The 22,655-nt window shown below is 42.0% G+C and overlaps 2 protein-coding genes across 2 annotated transcripts in view; one reads left to right on the top strand and one right to left on the bottom strand.

Annotated features, from left to right (window-relative positions):
* Positions 1–2,096: 2,096 nt before the first annotated feature.
* On the top strand, positions 2,097–3,281 carry PMCH (pro-melanin concentrating hormone). The gene is made up of 3 exons (XM_075007676.1): positions 2,097–2,345; positions 2,952–3,156; positions 3,232–3,281. The coding sequence occupies exons 1-3, from the start codon at positions 2,097–2,099 to the stop codon at positions 3,279–3,281; spliced, it is 504 nt and encodes a 167-aa protein (XP_074863777.1).
* The window catches only part of PARPBP (PARP1 binding protein), an 88,224-nt gene continuing 68,606 nt past the window's right edge, over positions 3,038–22,655 (bottom strand). The window contains exons 10-12 of the mRNA XM_075007631.1: positions 15,016–15,097; positions 4,763–4,928; positions 3,038–3,997 (exon numbers count right to left, since the gene is read on the bottom strand). Coding sequence (XP_074863732.1) covers positions 3,666–3,997; positions 4,763–4,928; positions 15,016–15,097 — 580 coding nt within the window. The 3' untranslated portion in view covers positions 3,038–3,665. The remainder of the gene's footprint in view (positions 3,998–4,762; positions 4,929–15,015; positions 15,098–22,655) is intronic.

Below are 22,655 nucleotides of genomic sequence, written 5' to 3'. Positions count from 1 at the left end.
CTGTCTCTCCGTGCTCTGGTCGTTAATTTAGCACAGAAGGCGCATTTCTGTGCCACATGGGACTCCCCCAGGCACCTTATGCATAGACTGTGCCCATCGGACGCTGGCATCGCCTCTCGGCAGGACTCACATTTTTTAAAGCCTGAAGAGGACATTGTTGGTGAGTCTTTGAGTTTTTAAGCGGGTACTTAGCACCTTCTTTGGGCCGTTTTCCCCGTCCGATGGCCTGCCTCAGCAGGAGGGCTGATGGCCCTAGCTCCTGGCCTCCGGCGCTTGTTACTGGGACTGGACTGAAGCTGTCCCGCTCGTAGTTTGTTGTTTTTTTTTTTGCAAAATAACAACCGGCTAACTTGTAGTAGCCTAAGTACCTGAAAAAACTTCAAAGAAAACAGATAAAGTCGTTGACTACGCTATTTGGCCTTAGCCTAGTCGGATTCCGTCTGCAGCCGACGGCGGTTAAGAGGAACTGGAGGGGACCGGATCGCGCACATGGCCAGGAGCGCGCAAGGGAGCGGCGCGCGCCGGCGCATGCGCGGTCCGGCAGAAACTGCTTGGAAGATCCGATCTGCGGCGCCGGGCAAGCCCGTCACCTATTGTGGAGCACCCACGGGGACACTCGAAGAAGAACAAAAACTACATGGGTATGGGTTCAGAACTCCCATATCCTTGCAGGGCACATACACAGAAGTCAGAGTTGGTGCAGAGATACGGGGTCACTATGAAGGTGGACCTGGCATCTAACGTTGCGTCTACACAGGTAGTTTCTGTTGACAAAACTGGGCTTTTGTCAAAAAAACTTGCTGAGTTAAAGTGCTCTGCCAAGAGTTTGATGACAAAACTCAGCAGCTCAGTAGGCAGCGTTATCCCTGTTCACCTCTGTAGACAATGTTTTGTTGACAGAGTGCCGGTGTAGAAACTTCTGTTGACAGAGAGGGCTTCCGGTTCCTCGGGCAGCCCTGTTTGCAGAGATTCCAGTCAGCCATTCTGTCGAGAGAGGGACAGGCAGTCTGGCTGCTCTCTGTCGACATGCTCTTTCAATCTGCTTGTATGCGTAGATGCTATCTGTTGACTGAGGAACTGCTGAGGTTCTCTATTGACAGTGACCTCTAGTGTAGACATGGCCAAATAGCTTCCTAAAGGATCTTGAAGGCATGGGCAGGTCTCTTACACTTTCCCCATGTAGGGACAAATATTGCCCCTCACACAGCATAAGGCGTAAGAATCTTCACAGTAATTTCCTTTCACAGACTTTCAGCCTGTACCTAAAACACAAGAGGAGACAATAGGGCATTAATTCTGGAAAATTCTTTGAGGCAAAAATTGAATTTTCTGATCAGAGTGAGTGAGAGAAACTGCCTGAAATCTGTGTGGCAGAGCATCTTAAATTACTATCTGGGCACTGACCTATTGGTATTTGCAGCACTGTTCCTTTCAAATTGAAAATTACCTCCCAACTATGGCAAGTAGATGGATTCGCAGTTAGTGAGGATTGCCAGCTGTATCTTCAGATGAACAGGTACACTGGTTACGCGATACAAGTTTAAAGTTTCAGCTTTGTTTTCATTAAGCCAATGGTAGTATTTTAATCCACTGCCACCTTCAAAATCCTTTCCACTTTAAAATAAAATAGATCAGTGTTTAAAACAAAATACATTACTTTGCTGACCCTCTTTCTTACATGTGTAAATTAGTTCTTTTCTAAAATTGCCTTAAGTGAAAATTAAGGCCCATCTTAAAAAGAGCATACGTAGAGATTATGGTATCCTGTGAATTTTGCTACTTGATCCATTAAAAGGACCAGCTAATCTGTACTGTTCTGAAAGTCTACAAAGGAGATAATAATCCATTGGGGGAAAATACCCATGTTTAAGTAGTTCTAACCAATATATGGAATTAAAGTATTATTGAAAACATTAGCCTCTTTATTATGAGTCATTTAGACAGGCTGAACTCACAAGCCACTGAAGTGGTTTCTATTCAATCTGTATAATATATAAAAGGTAGATGAGATTGGAGAACACATTCATTTATGTGGGAGAACTGTCTTAAATATCTGAAACCTGCTTATCTTCTATGCAAACAGTAAGCAGCTAAGAATGCATATTTCGTCCTACATGTTAATACTAATTTTCACTCTCTTTTCTCAAGGTTTTTCACTTTCAGTTTCGAAGTCTATGAGAAAGGTAGATGATGATGATATGATGCTAAATACTCTCAATATAGGCAAAACTCTTTGGAATGGAGGTAAGACAGAGAAGACAGAGGCTACACCTTCTGTTGAGCGCTACAAGATGGAGGATAGCAGCTTTCTGGATGAAGAAGAAAACAGAAATCCAAAATTCTTAGTGAGTTTCCATTTTTATTCAACTCTAAAATATGAATTGAAGACCATTTTAAAGTCATTTTAAAGGACTATCAGCTTACAATTTAAAAAAATGCTGAGGTGGATGGTTTCAGTTGCAAGATTATGTAATTACTGTAAGATAAGGTTTTCAAAACATAGGTATCTAATGTTAGTTGCCTAAATCTGAGTTTGGGAATCTAAAGCATTGACCTGATTTTCACCAACATTCCAGTGGTTAGAACCTGCAAAAAATAGTCTAATTTTATTTAGATATCACTGTTCAAAATTTTTCCCCCTTCTGTAGTAAAAATGTATCTTAATAAAAAAGTAAACAGGATTAGCCATACATACCAACAGGATTTCAACCCCACAGAATAATTAAATGGAAATTAATCTGATAATTCACGTTATTTTAACAAGCACTTTGATTGTAAGGTGTCAGACAAAATTCCAATATGCTTTCAAGTTCCAATATGCTTTCCATTGTACATTTTCAAATTAATTTTAATGTCTTTTTCTGAATGGGGAAAATAAAAACAAAAAAAGAACTAAGTACAATGTTAACATTTTGTCTTTAAAATTTAAATGCTTTTTTTTCTTACTTCAGAATATAGGTTCCAAACACAATTTCATAAGCCATGGTCTCCCACTGAACCTAGGAATAAAACAGCTACCTTATCTTGCATTGAAAGGATCTATGGCTTTTCCAGTTGACACTGAAATTCAGAATACTGAATCAACACAGGAAAGGAGAGAGACCGTGGATGAAGAAAACTCAGCTAAATTTCCTATAGGACGGAGAGATTTTGATAGTAAGTACATGTATATTTGTCCACAGAATGTTTCTATTAAAATATAAAAAGTAGTAAAATTATTCTTTTCTTCAGTGCTCAGATGTATGTTGGGAAGAGTCTACCGACCTTGTTGGCAAGTATGAAACTTTTGGTCTCTTCTCTGAAGAAACATTGGCTGCCAATTTCATGAAACTTGAAGTTATTGTGCTTTTCGTATTGCTATATATGTACTTCTAGATATTTCTATCCGTGTTTCAGAGTAGAAGAAAACATAATTGATATTGTCACTAGATAACCTAGTTGTAATAGTTATGATGTATTGTTACTGAAACTGAGAATTCTGCACAATCAAGACTTGCCACTCTATTTGTTTAATTAATTGTAAAAGTAACTTACTTTCACACAATATATTTGGACACTATGGAGCCAAAAATGTTATAATGCACCTGTGATCTTGTCTCTTCAAAATGTACAATGTTTATTATGGAACAGTAAATTTCCTATGTACATCAAAATAAAAATAAGATTCATAGTCTAAAAAAGTCGGTTAACTTTCTCTGACCAGTGATCAATTTATTCGTGACTACAGTCTTGTTGCTTTTTCCTGCTCCATCTAGTTTGCTGTCCGATTTCTCTTGTAGTATGTTTGATATCTTGGGTCTCTTAATATTTGTGTACTGAGGGGGCTCATTTTCTTTATTGCCAATGACTTTCTCACTATTCATATCCATGTAATTCCTCTTTGAGCTCTTGTTTCTTGGCTGACATCTTTTTGTTTTTTCACTTTTACTTCCATTCTGATGAACATTTCCAGAACTGGTTCCAAGTGATGGTCTTTCTGGAGGTGACTTTACACCATCTGCTGTGTAGGGGAACAAAATATTTTGAGAAGAAAAAATAGTTATAACTTCTAACGTAGTTATCCAGGATATTCCTGTGATTTAAATGATACAAAGTCAAGTCATTTTAACAAGAGTGCTTTCTAAAATAAAATGAATAAAAATAACGTGTCCATCATCTAGCCACCCACTATAAACAAACCTAAACAGACATCTTACTATTAAAAAATTTGAAATGAAATTACATTGACATGCACAAATATAACCATTAACTTCCAAAAATAAGTTTATATACAAAGGTCAACATGTTGCAAAGGATAAATATACTTATGCCCTAACAATGATTTATAATAATACACTTCTTATAATGTCTTATTGTTTAAAAATTAAAATTAACTAGCTATGTTTATTTCATTTCAAAATATAAATTTCACTCAAGGATTAGGTTATCTCCATAAAATAAGAAAAAATAAACTTTAGATAGTGTTGGTTAAAATTTATTTGGAAATTATGATGACAGTAAAAAAAATCAATTCCAATTTACATTACTAACTTCAAAGCACTTATTTCTCATAAACTAAAAATATCTTATGTCCATTTTTACTGATTGTAACTTGTGCATAGATAGTATATCCTCAGTTTTGTTTTTCCTGGGAAAAAATCCTTCACATTTGATTTTTAATAAAGATTGATATAGTACTTTGTCTGATAGAAACAAACAGTTGCAACACCTGAAAGATCAGATATTACATTTTCTCATTCACTCTGACATAATTCAGTTTTACCTGCAAAAGGTTCAGGTTTAAAAGAAACAGCAAGCATTTCTTTTGGTGCTGGATGTATACAAGTTGGTAGCTGGCTCCTACTGAAGAAATACTGACCCTTCTTCTCAGTCATCAGGTCATCTTTGTAGGTACAAGCAAACTGGGACCTGATTAAGGGTTGCTTCATCTAAAAAAGGAGGAGGACAGTTTCAGTTTTTAATCTTTCCTTACAAAATTATTTTAAACTGAATAAAATACCAGGAGAGTTTATATGTCCTTACAACAACCAAGATGAAATAGTGTGTGTGTGTATGTATATGTGTATATATATATATATATATATATATATATATATATATATATACACACACAGTTAAAAGACAGCTGTCTGTCCATCCTTCCACTGTAGTCTCACAATCGATGGGCTCATGAGAAATGGCTTTCAGACACCACCATTTTAGACGAGGAGTGGAACAAATGGTGCTTAGTGAAGACCAAGTTGGGGGCACCGTGCAGAGTGCAGGGGAGGTATAGGCAATATGTGGGCCTGAGTCAGTGAGGAGGGGACATGGTAAAAATGGGGGTTGCCCCATCTCGGCCCGGCTATCTGCCTCGTGCCTTTCCCTGGAGCACAGTCAGTGGCTCCCTGCCCCATCGTTGAAGCCCAGGGACCCTGACCTGCCTGGGGAGGAGTTGGGACTGCCGCATAGCCCATGGAGGAGGTATCGGCAGCGCACAGGCTGGAGTCAGTGAGGGAGGCAACAGGGTAAAGGGAGGGTCGCCCTGCCTTGTCCAGGCTCTCCACCTCATGCCTTTCCCTGGTTCAGAGTCAGTGGCTCCTTGCCCTGTCACTGAACCCCAAGGACACCGACCCACACAAGGAAGAGCCATCCCACCAGAACACTGATGTCAGCAGAGTGACCTCTCTTCCTTTGGTGTAGGCAGAGGGCTGTGGGCTGCTCTTGAGCTGGAAGCGATGATGGGGCAGTGGCAGCCGCAATCCCTTCACAGGGAGGGGGACCCAGTGTCCTTTGGAGTCAGGTCCTTTCCCAACCTGGGCCCCAAGCAGGGTGCTGCAGGACACAGCACCATGGGAGGGAGCAGGGGCTCCGTGGCTAAGGAATGGAGTGGCCCACTGCTAGGGCCAGGCTCTTTCCAATTGTCGTGTCCCTGGGAGCAAAGGGAGGGTCCCTCCCACAGGGAGACGCTGGTGAGCGGGACTTAGGCAGAGGGTTGCATGGGGTAGGGTAAGGACCTTAGCCCACTACCAGAGAGAGGCACGGGACATGCCAGATAGCCAAGCATCTGCCCAGCCTTTCCTATTTTAGTTTATTCCTCCCCAAAGCGGAACGTACACATTAAGTCTAAGAATGTGCTTACTCAAAATGTTGTGCATACAGAAGTGATACAGATGTAATGAGTGCTTGTAGGAAAGACTGATGTAGTGTTTGTACATGGGACAAAATAACATTTGATTGAAAAACAAACAGGATATACGTTGGCTTACATATTAGAAACAACTGTGCAAATAAGTACTTCAGCTATAGCCACCAGAAAGGGGTGAGTCCTGATAATATTTATAAAATATCATAAACTGGTACTAGAAAACTTATCTAATAGTAAATTGAGATATTGTTTGATTTTTTCACTGATCTCTTTTAGAAAGCTGCATATGCAAGTCTCTTAAAAGAACATATGCCCAAGCATCTCTGTAAGTGATTTTTCTTTAGCCTTGACATTTGGTAACATCTACCATTTTGGGCTGCTACCATCTTCACTTTCACCAGGCTCCCCACAAAGTCAAGTCATTGCTGCCACACACAAATTGGCTAACAGCGACTGTTGCAGTAGTGTATTGTGAGAAGCTATCCCACAGTTCCCTCATCCCAGTAGCATTCTGGGTATGCTTGGTGGTCTTGACATCATCTTCCCCCATTGCATTTTCATCGTTCCCCTCCCGCTCCCTGAAAATATGTCGATCCCTGGAAATAATGCAGAGATCCTCAAAATTAGAAGAAAGAATTTTTGGTTTCCCCACACATTACATTACATTGCCAACATGGCTACGTCTACACGAGCCCCAAACTTCGAAATGCCCATGCAAATGGCCATTTCGAAGTTTACTAATGAAGCACTGAAATGCATATTCAGCGCTTCATTAGCATGCGGGCGGCCGCAGCACTTCGAAATTGACGCGGCTCGCCGCCGCATGTCTCATCCAGACAGGGCTCCTTTTCGAAAGGACCCTGCCTACTTCGAAGTCCCCTTATTCCAATAAGTTTCCAATAAGGGGACTTCGAAGTAGGCGGGGTCCTTTTGAAAAGGAGCCCTGTCTGGACAAGACACGCGGCAGCGAGCCGCGTCAAGTTCGAAGTGCTGCGGCCGCCCGCATGCTAAGGAAGTGCTGAATATGCATTTCAGCGCTTCATTAGTAAACTTCGAAATGGCCATTTGCGTGGCTATTTCGAAGTTTGGGGCTCGTGTAGACATGGCCCATGGGTGCAGCAACTGTATTCTCAACTGGCCATCCACTGATGACTGCATGCATATGATTCCTAACAATAACGCAGGGGCCCGTAATGTTTTTTTTAAATTGAGAAGAATGTAAGAAGAAAGAATTTTTGGTTTCCCCATTCATTATGTTGTTAATGGAAAGGGTATTTGGATTTCCAGTGCACTATAAGGCTTCTGTGCAGCAACTGTGTTCTCAGCTGGCCATCCACTGAGTATCCCACCTCCCATCATTGCAGAAATGTGATCCCTGAAAATAATGCAGGGGCCTGGAATGTTTCTTACATTGAGAAGAATGTTGGTATTGGTGAGAGTCTTAATGCAGGGTCCCAGACTGTTTTTTAAAGTTAGAAGAAAGAGAATAGAAAAGTGCAGGAAAAAAAGAATTCTGGGTTCCTCCCCTCGCCCCTGGAGTCAGCAAGCCCCAGTATGGGCAAAGTGGGAAGTACAGTAGGGGCCAGTTGAAGTGTTCCTTCCACAGTGGCAACAAGCTCCTTAGCTGCCAGGGGAGACTTTTCCCTGGAAGCAGCAGCAAGCCCAGGTATGGACCAAGTAGGTGGTCATTGGATGACCTGTTGAGCTATTCCTTTCCTGGCAGCAGCAGCAAGCCCTTTAGCCGCCAAGCAGACTTTTCCCTGGTAGCAACAAGCCCAGGTATGGGCAAAGGGGGTGGCCAGCAGATGACCAGTTGAGCTGTTCCTTCCCCAGTGGCAGCAGCAAGCCCTTTAGCCACCAGGGGAGACTTTTCCCCAGCAGCAGTGAGGCCTGATACGGGTGAAGGTGCAGGGGGGCAGTAGTTGGGGGCCAGTTGAGGTGGTCCTTCCCCATGGCAGCAAAGCCCCCAGTATCTTGCCTGCCAGGGAGACTTCCCCAAGGCAGCAACAAAGCATCCAGCATCTTAACTGCCAGGGGAGAATTCCCCACGGTGGCAGCAAAGCGCCCAGCATCATAACCACCAGGAGGAACTTCCCCATGGTGGCAGCAAAGCCCAGAATATCTATCCTGCCCTTGGAGCCCTGAACACGCAACTGGCAGCAAGGTCAGCACTGAACAGCAGGCACATCCTTTTACTGGGTTGGTTTGGGGGATACCATATGATGTGGCTGTGCATGGGAAAGACCCAGACTGTGTGGCACCAGCGAGGGAGGAAAGGTGGTTCGCACACAAATGTATACCGCTGAGAAGAAGTTTCTTGCATGGTATGACCCCCAGCACAGCCTTGTTGACATGTGGTACAGTGGGTCACGGGCTGGTGCCAGGCAGCGCAGAAAAAAACTGCAAGTGTACAGAGAGACTTGCTAACTCCCTGTAGGGGCTATTTGAATGGGTAGATGAACTCACACCACTAGCAGCATAGAAAGAAAGAAGCCATTTCTCAGGCTATCATACTAACATGAGCCCACAGCCAAAGGCTCGGTGCTCCCGCTTGGAAATTCATGCTCTTCCTGTTACTGGAGAGCAGCAACCAGAGCAGAGCACTGAGAGAGGCATTATGGGTTACATACAGGACACCTCTGGAGGCTAACAAATTTGCTTTTAAGATGTGGAGCTTCCACACTTGCCTTTAATCAAACTTCTGAATTTGGGCTTGACACTATACCTGTCAGGTAACTGCGATTTTGTAATCTTGAGATTACTGCACCCAAAATCAAATTAATGGTCTTTATAGTGAAGACAGTCACATGGTAAAATCGGACTAACTGAATTAATTCGATTTCATCTCGTAGTAGACGCTGCCATAGAGAGTATTTGCCTACAGCCAAACCATCCCTTATGCATGCTATGAACAAGATGAGCCCACTACCAGGCTATGTCTAGTTTGCAGGCTTCTGTCTGGAGCCTGAGGTCTCCCACCAGCAGTCTACCAATCTGGGAGCCCTCTGCCAACTTATTGGCAATCCTTGTTCCATGAGGAAGAAGAGAGGTGTCAGCAGAGGGGGTTTTCCTGACATATGGCCCAATGTAGATAGGTCCTATGTCAGGAAAGTCGCTCCCGACAGAACTATTGGCAGGAGATATGCAAAAGCTTTGCGCGATTTGCATATCTTTTTGACAATGGATCTCTTCAATCTAGACATAGCCTCATTGTGGAAGTGTCAATAAGCAACTTTCATTTGGATAAGGCTCCACATCAAAACAAACTGTGTAAAAAAGCAGAAAAAAGAAATCTTAAAAACACTCCCCTGAAAGACAAATAGCTATCATCCAACATAAAATCAGAGTCAAATATATAAAAAACTGGTCTAACAATAGAACACACAATATTCTTCTATCCCTTTGTGTTACGAAAGTTGAAAATTCATATTAGAAAATTTGAAAATTTTCACAAAACAAAATAATCTCCATATAAAGTGTAAAATGCAGGACATATGATTTCCCCAAATATACAGTCTACCTCCCAAATGCATTAAAAGCATCTGCACAGACTGAGTAGTCAGAATTCTATAATATCAAAGAACACTATCATATCTACCTCTGCAGGATTTTTAAAGACAATTGATCTCTACTCCTAAACTTCAAAGCCAGAAACCTGGCTGATTAGCACAGATATATCAGAAAGTATGGTTCAAGAATAAGAGAATAAAAATGACATTATAGGCCGTATCTTCATATTCACTGGAGTCAAGGACAGCAGATCACATTTGCTGTTTACTTATAAAATACGGTCTCCTCAACTATCAGCATAGCTAAATCAACCTGGGATTTTAAAAAAATGTCAAAAACTTTGTTCTTTCTGGACAATTAAATCACTCACAATATAGACTCTGGAGAAGAAAATTCTGTCCTGAGTTCTATCTGTAGAATTAAACAGACTTCAAAGGGACTGACAGAGATCAATAAAGAAGATAATTACTCTATAATTAAAACATCCAGCTAATCACTGTATTGATAATATACAAGCCAAAAGTGAACCCAGATTGTTTTTAGCTGTAATGGTGCTAGAATGCTAACAACAAGGGAAAATATATTGCAAATTATTTTTTGTCACTAAAGTAAGGAGATATTAGTTTTGAATTCACAAAGGAACTAGATCTGTTCAGTAAGAAGATATTTTTTACAGCCACTTTCCAGAACAGAGACACATTTTAATGCTCATTTGTCTTACAAGAATTCATCTTGGGCAATTCTACTTTTCCTCTTCACATAGGAAAACATCACAGTCCAAGTGTAGCTGAACCTTGGCCTCTCCTCAGTCTTTCTGTCAGCACTCAAGTTTGAATTCTGTGATTCACCTTACTTTTAAAACAGAAAGCAGCCAAGTAGCACTTTAAAGACGAGCAAAACAGTTTATTAGGTGAGCTTTCGTGGGACAGACCCACTTCTTCAGACCATAGCCAGACCAGAACAGCTGTTCTGGTCTGGCTATGGTCTGAAGAAGTGGGTCTGTCCCACGAAAGCTCACCTAATAAACTGTTTTGCTCGTCTTTAAAGTGCTACTTGGCTGCTTTCTGTTTTGATAGTGTATAGACTAGCACGGCTTCCTCTCTGTTACCTTACTTTTAGATTGGGTCTCCAGGTTAAAAAGTCCCTATTTACCACCGGAGTGTCACTTGCAGACCCAACAAGGTTGGTGCCTGTCAGATACTCCAGAAGCAGTGATCAAAGCATAATGCAGTGACACCAAAAAGCTTTATCCAGAGAAGCATAGCAATCAGACAGAAAACAGTTTAAAACAATTAAATACTACACATATACTGTTGTACCTAAAGCTCAGTATTTCTCTCACAGGGTAGGAGGCCAAACTTATCCCTGGTACATGTGCTTTTTGGGACCAAGTTACAGTCTGCTTCTCTGCAAACTTTGCCTCTCCCTGTCAGAAAAGTACTTACAACAATTGTAAAGATCTTTGTTTAAGGCAGTGATACACAGACCTCAGTGGTTCAGAAGCCAAATTGGTAATCAACATCACCCAAAAGTCCCAGGGTAACTACATGTTGTTATCACAGCAAAATTACCGAACACATATTCTACAATTGGTTAATAACATAGAATAAAAGCACTTTGACTGGTTAATAATTTAGAATGGTTAATAATTAAGTTGCACATTGTTTTAACATATGCTACAAAGAGAGAGACATGCAAATCTCTTGCAGCTCACCAGTCTCAGTTTGAGTATCTCTGGTTTACCGTTTCCAGCCTTAAGGGCTCTTCTGATTTCCTAAGATGGAAATTATGCTCCATTTGGACAGGACAAAACCTCAGAAGGTCTTGACATGTATATTAGCCTAATAACCCATGCTTAGCTGGTATCTAACACTTTGATTTGACTTTGATTACTGAAGATGTACAAAAACACCGAAGTCTGAAATATCCTTCACTTATTCTTAAGAAGCAAAGCAATAATCATCAAACATCCTGAGAGTCACACAACAGACATAAAATATTACAGATCTTTCCCATGTTCTTCATGGTAACATGGATAAGTTACAATCTGCACACAGGTACAATATTTTATCTACAATATAGATCCAGTACACATAAAATTAAAGTTGTCCAAGAAACCACAAGGGCTTCTTTTTTTTTTTAACCTTCCCAGGCCTCAGTGAGCAAACTTAGCAATGAAAGTTTATAAGAACATAGTGGGCTTGTCTACACTACCACCTTCCTTTGAAAGAAAGGTGCTAATTAGGGTGCTGGGAGTTTACTAATGAAGTGCTGCGGTGCATACGCAGCACTGCATTAAAGCAAATTCGCTTCCCGTGGCAACTTTGAAGTTTTAAACTTCGAAGTACCAGCACGCGTCTATCCACGGCTCACCTGCTGGTACTTTGAAATGCTGGGGCAACTTCAAAGTCCTGGCGGGTGAGCTGTGGCTAGACACATGCCAGTGCTTCGAAGTTTAAAACTTCAAAGTTGCCGCGGGAGGCGAATTTGCTTTAATGCAGTGCTGCGTATGCACCGCAGCACTTCATTAGTAAACTCCCAACACCCTAATTACTATCCTGCCTTTGAAGGCAGGTAGTAATGTAGACAAGCCCAGTGAGTTAAATGTCATGAGGGATGTCCACTGAGATTGCTTTAAGTTTGGACACTTTTGAATTTCAACACTATGGGCTTCACAAAAATCCATTTGTCCATAGACTTCAGTGGATCCTGGCTCTTGGTCTCAAAGACTAGCTCTTCTCTGTGTTATACCCAGTCTACTTCATTTCCAACTATGCAGTGTGCAAAATCCAAAACAAAATAAGTAGTGCACACTTGGTCACACGGGTGCTACAGCTTCACGTCCATTTTATAGATGTATATGACCACTCAACATACAAGACCATGCTGAATCAAGCTTTCAGAGTTAGTTGAAGCATATAAATGTGCCAGCTAATCATGGAATGGGTATTTACTCACAAAAAATGTATATTCAGAGTATAGCAACAAAAAATATGTTGAAATAGTCTGAAGGCAGAAGAGCAGCAAGATCCTAAGACTGAATTAAAGTGGAGGTACTACAAGAGCCCAATAGCTTCTAGGGTCATGTGATTACATAATAGTCCTGGTTTACACTTTATTTCTTAAATACTTTAGTCATTTTGCAAAGAGAGTTTTGAAAATGAGACATGAGTGTATCTGATGCAGAGATGAATGTCTGAGTCTGAGTCTGAACATAGAATGAAATAATAGTTCTCACTTGTGGGTTTTTTTTTTTGTTCTTAATTTTTTAACAGAATCTGTTACTACTACTACTTACCTTGGAGCACAGTATTTGTGATGAAAGGATACGTCTAAACAAGCTTCCTAGGGCCAAATCCTGGGAGTCTCCAGGCACTCACAAATCCCAATGATGTGATGATTTAAAACCGAATGTTCTCAAAAAAACTAGTGAATAAACCTGGCATAGTCAATGGCTGGTATGGCATCTTGCTAAAAAAAATTAATGGATTTGGGATAAGGAAAATGTGCTATCTGAAAGATATCCAGGACATGTTTCATGGTTGACTAAAACAAACCTTGGCTTGGAAAGGGCAAATGACATATTGCCACTTTCTTTTTAAACTCCTTTCAACCTCTCTTTTCTATTATTTCCACAAAAGGAGAGGAAAAGATTGTCTCTTTTTATCTCTCTGTCTCACTGCTCTTTTCCTTCTCCAAAGTATATCTTGATTAGTTGGCCAGAAAATAAAAACATGTGTTTATTGTTACTGATGTAGTCTTTTAAATCTTATTATGATGTTCCAGTATATAAAACTCACTCTGAGCATTTTTACTAAGTGTTGGCAGTTCTGTCTGTGTACAGAGGTTTGAAGAAGATCTGGAGTAAATTATTAGATATAACTTTCAAGAAATAAATAGAAGGGCATACATTAGTAACATTTAATACTTGGGAAAATGTGGGCTTCTCAGTAGCAGATCATAAACAGACTGAAAAAAATGCATTTTTAAAAGGTACAAGAAGTTCAAGTGACAGCATATACTACCTAATCTGCCCCGAGTGCATGCCTTTGGCAGACCACAAAACAAAGCATCCATGCCCACTGTCCTTTCCTGTGCGAGTGGTGGTGGCAGGGGACTCCTATCCTTTTCTAGCAAGATCATGAAGTTTACCTGATCTCCCCTTCCTCCTTATAGCAGCAGCAGGGCTCTTCCTCTTGGAGGAGAGCAGATTAATCCCTTAATATTGACTCCAGCTAGTGGGGTACATCTGCTTCAGTGGATCTTGGATTTTAATATCATACTGAGATGAAAAGGGCAGTTCAAACCACTAAGAATTATTCCTTACTGCAGAATTTTCAGTGTGTCACAAAACAAGAAAAAATGCATTGAGCACTCCACAGAGAATGAAATCACTAACTGAAGATGTTCCTCATAATTCTCCATTACAAACGAAGACAGCAAATTTTGTTAGGTGTGGTAGACGAGGCTATTAGCTCAGCATGATCAATTTTATTTAGTCAAATGTTGAGTTTCTCTGCACAAGTGTGCTGGATACACAGAAAATCTTCATACCTTCCTGTTGATGGTCTTCGCAGTCTTTTATTTGTAGTGGAATCATAAGTAGCTAAACAATTCTCACTAGCCACAGCTTTTGGAGAACTAAACTACAAAGAATAATATCCAGCTTTATGAATTGATGTAAAGTTATGTTATATGCACATAATCAAGTCACCTTTGAAAAGCAAATTGAAATTCTCTGCTTTTTATAGCTCTTTTCCTTGGAAAAATTTCCAAGGGTTTAAGAGTTCAATGTTATGTATTTAGGTCTCCTGTTCAGAGAGCTCTTGCTTTGTAATAGGATTGTGGAAATTAGAAATATAAAAAGGTGCCCATAAAATTATTCTGAAAAATTGCAGGAGTGCTCTTTTACAGAGCCTAATTTAGCAGGAATGCAAAATTAAGAGTTAAGGAGAACGTATTTGCAGCCATTTTTACTTTTATTATATTTTTACTGAATTACGCAGACTATGAAAATATATGGATTAATTCAAAATGCCTACATGCATAATGATGGCTTGTCCCCCAACCAAGCTTTTAAGTCTCTTTTTCTTACAAAATTTGCTGTTCTTAAATATTATATCGCTCTTCTAGTCAGGCCTCCGTCTGTATATCGCCTTAAAGAATGAACAATAATTAGATGCAATCACCAATACACTTCTTCATTTATGAAACACTTTTTCAATTGGAATTTTGCTAAAATGTGTGTGTATGAGAGAGAGAGAGAGAGAGAGAGAGAGAGAGAGAGAGACTGGATGCATAAACACAAAAGTAGTATTTTATATATGCTACATCCATACAACACATATTACAATAGTATATAAATAACCATACAACACCTTAATTTTTCTTTCACTGTCTGATGATTTAATACGTTGTCGGAGAGGTTTTGGAGAAGACCCATTGGATTGTGCTGGAGACCTGCATTTAAAGAAAAAGATAAGCTCTTGATTAAACTTCAGCAATTTTTAACAAAAACTACTCAGCTTAAGAGCTCCTGTCAGAAATGGGGCAATCAAAGATTCTAGACCTCTATCTTTTCTTTTGCATCTCTCTCGCACCTTCCCAGCTTGAAAAAACCTGAAACAAAAACAAAAACTGTGTGCATGTGCAGTACTCATGGGAAGTACAGTAAAAATTCTGACTCAAGGTTTCAGCAATTGGTACATCCTGTTAGAGTTTAAGTTTAACCACAAAATTGTGATTCTGCAGGCACATCGTTGTTATTTGTGGCATTGGCGGTGCTACAGCAAGTTTCTTCCCATGATTGGCTTCATAGACTTTTAGTCAGGCTCCGCAGTAACTATTTTCCCTCTCTCTCTCTCTCTCTGTCTCTCATGGAAATTCTCAGACAGACAATTACGTTTTTATTTTTCAGTCTGTGCAGAGTTCATTTCCATGCACACAAGACTCAGATGCACACACAAGTGGCTTTTGTTGCAATAAGGAAAATCTGTTGTACAAATAACAAGCAATCATGTAGCACCTTAAAGACTAACAAATTTATTAGGTAATGAGCTTTCATGGGTAAGAGCCATTTACTTGGACTATTGGACAGTTAGAATCCAGGATTTACATAGCAGAATAGAGGGGAGGAAAAAAGGAGGTTAACTATCACTAATAGGACCAGTAGATGAAGCAAATTAAGTTAAGCAGGATGTGTGCTATTCCTACAAATATCAAAAGTAGGGACTTTGCCATTGTAAGGCATAAGATGAGGAAGTTACCTTGTGCAGTAATGATGGTTCTCAAAGATCTGTGTCCCCGTGGGTGCTGTCAGTGCATCTTTGTGCTGGCACTCAGATACTTCCATAGCCATGGTTTCCCATGTCACACGTGCAGTAGTGCCTCCTTGTTCTATCTGGTGGGTGTGCAATGCAGCCCCCTCTACTCTGGCAAATAGAGCAGGATGATCCAAAGCAGAGAAAAGAGGGAGAGAATTGGAGCACCTACAGGGACACACATTTTGCTCCCCTCTATGTGACTATAAAGTAGTAGTCTCACTTTGGAGGTGGGCTTGGAGCCTAGTAACAATCACAGTGGAGAAAACTGCTTGTCCAACTTGAATGGAGGAAGCAATCAAAGATGAATGAGCATAGTGATGTGCAAATGTGTTGCCAGAAGACCACAACGCTGTTTTGCATATGTCTTTAAGGGGTATGTTCTTGAGAAAGGTGATAGTGGCAAACAAAGCCCGGGTAGAATGTGGGGTGACAGCACCTGGGAGCTCCCTTCAGGAAGTGCATAACAGGTGTGAATACAGGTGGAGATCCACTTGAATAGCTGTTGAGACCAAATGGGCAGAAACGTGGACTGCTCTGCGAAGGATAAGAAGAGCCTAGGAGACTTGCAACAAAGCCTTGTGCGGTTGATGCAGAAGGCCAATGCCCACTGAATGTCCAGAATGTAACATGCTGCATGTGCAGGATTGGAGTGCAGCTTTGGGAAGAATGGAGGTAAGTGGATGGGTTCTTTGATGTGAAATGGAGAGGGAACCTTAGGAAGAAACTTAGGATGAGGGCAAAGAGTGGTTCTGTCTTTGGGAAACACAGTATAAGGAGGTTCAGCCATAGAAGCCGCAGGCTCCCCAACTAAAAACAAGACCTTCTTCAACAGATGGAGTGAGGAACATGTCACCAGGGGTTCAAAGGGCAGTTTCATGAGGCAGTTGACTACATGGTTAAGGTCCCAAATAGGGACCAGAGGGCGTGCTGATGGGAAGGTGTTTTGTAGACCTGCTAGAAAATGTTTGTGACAGGATGGGCAAGAAAGGAAATCCCATCCTCTGCTTGGTGAAATGCCACCAATGCCACGGTATGTACCCGGACAGTACTGAGGGCTAGGTCTGACTCATGTAGATGCAACAGGTAGCCAACGAGGACAAAAAGAGGCATGGTATGAGGAGGCATAGGATGATTGGTGCCCCACCATCGAGATAAACGCATTCACTTGTAGAGGTCTGACTTGCATGTGGATTCACATCTGATGTTAACAAGAACCCTCTTTACTCCCTCACAGCATGTGATTTTGGCATTCTGGAACCATGAAGAAGCCATGTGCGGAGGCGCAGCCTGAACGGAGCAGCATGAAGGATGCAGCCAAAGTCCTGAGACAGGAGGTTGCGTCCAGAGGGAAAAGGGATACAGAGTTGCCACTGACATCTGGTACAGTAAGGATACAAAGTCAGTCTTGGCCACATCGGAGTTATCAGGATGAGACGAGCCCATCAAGCCTGACCTTGACCAGAAGTTTGTGAATCAAGGGAAGGAAAGGAAACGCATAAAAAAGGGGTGTGTCCCACTTGATGGAGAAGGTGTCCCCAAGGGCGTCTCTCTCCAGACCTGCCCTGGAGCAATAATGGTGACCCTTTCTGTTGACTTGGGTCACAAACAGGTCTATGCATGGCTGGCCCCATAGCTGGAACACATGATTGAGGGCCACCATGTCAATTTCTCACTCATGGTGATTGTTGAAGGAGTGACTGAGGTGCAGTATCCTGGGGAGATATGTGGCCACCAGAGTGATGTGATCCTTGAGGCACCAAGTCCACAGTTTTATGGCCTCTGAGCTTAGGGACGGTGACTAGACCATGCCCTGATGGTTGATATCAAACATTCAGGTGGTTTCGTCCATAAGGATGTTGACCAACTTGTGCATGAGATGCCTTTGAAAATGTCAGCAAGCGTAGCAGACCACTCTGAGTTCCAGGGGGTTTATGTGGTGTGCTTACTCGATGAAGGATTGTTTGCCTTGAACTGTATGAGAACCCAAATGGTGCCCCCGTCCCAGAAAGAAGGCATCTGTAGTAAAGGTAATAGATGGAAGAGGCCAGTGGAACCGCACCCTGGTAAGAAAGTTGTCCGGACATTTCCACACTGGAGGGAGGCAAGGACACGCAGCAGTATGGTCATGGTTTTGGACAGCTGGTCCCTGGCCAGGGCATAGCATGTGGCCAGCCATGACTGAAGACACCACATGTGAAGTCTGGCCAGTTTGACCATATACTTGGTAGTGGGCATGTTCCCCAACAGACTGAGGCAAGCGCACACCATGACAGTGGAAGACACTCATACCACCATGATGAGATTGCAGAGGGCCTGGACTCTCTGGAGTGGTAATACCCTAGTGGTGGTAGTGTTTATGTGAGCCCTGATGAACTGTAGAGACCAAATGGGTTCAAGCACGGACTTCTCACAGTTTATGTGGAAGCTGAGGCTTAGGAGGAGGTCCACGGTGACCTGCATCATGCAAAGGGCCTCCTGGAATAACGGCTCTTTTATAAGACAATTGTCCAGACAGGGGAAGATGATTACGCCGTGCCAACGTACATGGGCAGCCACAACTGCTAGAAGCTTGAAGAACACCCTGAGTGCAGTGGAAAGCCCAAACAGGAGGACCTGGAACTGATAATGGGGGACCCCACCATAGATCGAAAGAAACTCCTATGTGTGGGTGGATTGTGATGTGGAAATAGGCATATTGTAGGTCAAGAGCTGAGAGCCAGTCATTTGTGTCCAGTTCCAGAACAATGACTGTGAGAGTCACCATCTTGAACCCTCACTATAGAAAGTATTTCTTGAGCCTCCGGAGGTCCTGAGCCTCCTCCACCCCCATTTTTCTACTGGGTTAGGAAGTACGTGCAATAAAACCCCCTACCCCAAAATTCCATGGGGACAGGCTCAATGGCACCCAGACTAAGGAGGTGCTGAACCTCTTGCTCAAGGAGAGGCTTGTGACAGGGGTTCCTGAAAAGAGACAGGGTAGGGGACCAGGTGGGGTGGGTAGAGGTAAACAAGATAGAATACCCCCAGGCAACTAGCTCCAGGACCCACTTGTCTGAGGTAATGGCGGCCCAGTGGTGGAAAAAGGAGCAGAGATGGTGGACGAATGGATGAGACCCATATTGTGTAACAGCTGGAGTAGAAAGAGCTCTCAGGCTCCCAAACACACTCAAAACTGTTGCTTAGATTGTTGAGGTTGGAATGCAGCGGGCTGTTGGTGCTGTTGACAGTGGGGTCTTTGCCACTGGGACCTGTGCTGTTGTTGAGGTTTGAAACTTTGTGGTTGCTGCTGGAACTGCGTCCATGGTCTCTGTTAGGGAGAGTACCAAACCCACTTGAATTGGGGATATACACACCCAGCGTATGCAACGTGATGTGAGAATCCTTCATAGAGTAAAGGACCTCATCTGTCTTTTCAGCAAACAGATGCGCTTATCAGAAGGGAGGTCCTCCAATTTTTGCTGAATACCTTTGAGGATTCTTGAGGGCTAGAGCCATGACACGTGACTCATGACCACGGCAGAAGCCGTAACCCTAGCCACCATGTCTGCCACATCCAAAATGGACTGAAGTGCCTTGTAGGCAATTATGTGCCCCTTGTGGATGAAGTTCATGAGGGCTGGACGTTGCTGCTCAGGTAAGGCGGGAACCAGCTTTTGCAGTTTGGAGTAATTCAGATGGTCGTAGTCAGACAGCATGGCCACATAATTCGCTGCCCACTGGAGCAACATGCTGGAAGAATAAGCTTTACACCCCATGATGTTCCACTTCTTACTTGTCTTGTCCTGAGGAGTGAAATCAAAGGACTTGGTCTTACTGCGGATGGCATCCACCACCAATGAATTTGGCTGTGGGTGGGTAAACAAGAACAGTGCATCCTTAAATGACACAAAGTATTGCTTGTCAGCCCTCTTGTTAGTGAGAAGAATGAATGCTGGTGTCTGCCATATGACATTGGGAGGGTCCATAGTGGCCTCATCCATGAGCATCACAATCCTGGAGGAAGAGGGAGACTCCAGGGTGCAGAGAAGTCTGTATTATTTAACCAGCACCTCCTGCAGGTCCTTTTCATGGGCCTTGGCCACCCGCCTAAACAACTCTTGGAAGGCCCTTGAATCATCTGCAGGGGGAGGTGACACCAAAAGCACTGCCTCATCTGGTGAAGGTGAGGAGTGGTGCAGCAGGGATCTATCCTCCCTCTCTGATAGGGAACCCTCAGACCTAGAATGCTGTGATGGTGGATATGATGCTGACATGGTGGGCTGTGGCAACATGGGGTGGTCCCTGGACACTGTGGACTGTGCTGGTGCATCATGAGAGTGGGGAAAGCATGACTGCCAAGATGACAACTGAGGCACCAGCTCATGAGGGTATGGGTTGTGGTGCACGAACCACGGTGGGCGCAGGGGCAGCAAGGCCATGGTGGGCAGCACATCTTCCCAGTTGGAGTGCACAGGGATGGAGTGCTGTGATGAAAAAAAAAACAAAACAAAACACTCCTGTGGCTGGAACTGCCCCTTCCCAGTGTGGGTGGTTTGACCCCCTAGCCATGTGAGAACCCCAAATGATGACAGGAATGTGAGCATATAGGCAGCACCGGGGACACATGGCCTGTGTCTAGACTAGCCCCGAACTTCGAAGGGGGCATTGTAATTAGGATGTCAGGAGTTTACTAATGAAGTGCTGTGGTGCATATGCAGCACTTCATTAGGCAAAATCTCCCCCACGGCAACTTCAAAGTGTGAAACTTCGAAGTGAAGGCTTGCGTGTAGCCACGGGTCAGCCACGCATACTTTGAAGTGACTGTGCTACATCCAAGCCCCTTTACTCCTCAAAAGCAGATATTCAGATCATAGCCTTACCAGAACAGGCTCAATATATAAAGCACAGAGGTCCAAAAATTGTTATCCAGGCTAACAAAGCAGAAAAATTGTTATTGTCGGCAAACCAGATAGAACAGCAGAGAGAAGGGGGTTGAGAAGTGGGGAAGTAAGTGTTAGGTCAAACATCAAAGTATTAATGTCTTAAGTGTTAATGTGCTGAATCTGAATACGAATGTTAGTTCCAAACATTCATATTCAAATTCGACACACTAACGTGGTTTGAACAGGGACAGCAATTACCTGACCCATTATAAGGGCTCTTTCACATACTTTGATGTTTGACCTAACGCTTACTTCCCCACTCCTCACCCCCGCCCTCTGCTCTTCTATGTGATTTGCCAACAATGATAACAATTTTTCTGATTTGTCAACCTTGATAACAAATTTTTGGACCTCTATGCTTTATATATTAAGTCTGTTCTGGTAAGGCTATAGATCTGAAGAAGTGGGTCTGTCCCACAAAAGCTCATCACCTAACAAATTATTTTGTTAGTCTTTAAACTGCTAATGACTGCTTTTCTGTTTTGATAGAATACAGACTAACATAGCTATCTCTCTGTTAATATTCTTAATAAATTAAAGAAATATTTAGGCTAAGTTCATTCAAAATTTGCCCTAAAACACAGATATTAGCCTTAACTGGAGCACAGTGTCCTTGTTTTGATATTATCTTCAATGCGTTTCCTCTGGTGGCGAAAAGGGCTGAAAATGCTATGGGAAAACAACAGGTAACCTCTTCTACCACCAGTGAGACTTCACAGTAATTACAACCACCCCTTATTTTTCTTAAGTATTTGCACTCCAAAAATATTTTTCAATATAGTCTCCAGTAGAGAGCAGCAGGGATCACTCTAATAAGAGAAGAATGAAACATCTTCTGTCAGAACAGCAGTACACACAGAAGACACTGATTCAGTGAAAAATAAATATCGCTTTGTTTAGAAAGTTCTAAAATGTTGTTCATGATTTATTGTTGAAGTTGGTACTTTCAGTGCCAAAAGATACACAGATACCCACAAAAAACACTATTGATATTAAATAAAGGTGATTGCAACCACTTCTTACCAATACCTCTGTGGAAGGTTTTTTGTTTTTTTGGTTGGTTCGTTGGTTAGTATTTTTTTTTAAACTTCTTGCCAAGTTTTAGAATCAAGAGATAAAGCTCTGGAACAATCCAGTCTAACCACTTAAACTGAAATCTCTCTTAAGGCCAACAGTGAAGCCAAAGCTAAAAGGAGAAAGATCAAGAGAAATTATCTGAAAGACTCAAAGTTTCATACGTGAGATGTATTAGTTTTCTTTTCCAGCTTTGGCCCTAAAAATAAAGTTTTCTGGAAAGTGGTGAGATCCCAGACACAGCTGAACAACAAAGTTTAAAACAGATTTTTAGGATCTTTCAGCATAAAAAATAACGAAATCTCTGGACAAAAAAATGAACAGGTTAAAATTCAGACAATGCTACAAACCTAGCAATTTGATACTAAAATGTAGAATTTTGAATTAACAAATAAGATGGCAAACTACAGTAAGGTTTAATATTCCCCGTGCTTCTACCAGTGACCAGCCTGAATATCTAGTAAATATATAAAATAAAACAAACTTATATAATAAATGGTTTACAGAACAAGAATAATGTTCTTGCTTATACAAAGCAAATTACTTAGTACCAAACTAAAAGATGTCATGTCAATTACGCTATCAACCTTTTTGCTTACTTTTTTCTTTGCTTTTCTTCACTTCACTTGACAATAGTTTGTTTATAGCTCAAAACCATAATTTTAACACCACAGGTTGAACCTCTTTAAAGCTCTCTAA

The sequence above is a fragment of the Carettochelys insculpta genome, chromosome 1, assembly GCF_033958435.1.
Source record: "Carettochelys insculpta isolate YL-2023 chromosome 1, ASM3395843v1, whole genome shotgun sequence".
Classification (NCBI taxonomy): domain Eukaryota; kingdom Metazoa; phylum Chordata; order Testudines; family Carettochelyidae; genus Carettochelys; species Carettochelys insculpta.
This window is presented reverse-complemented; position numbering and strand designations above follow the sequence as displayed.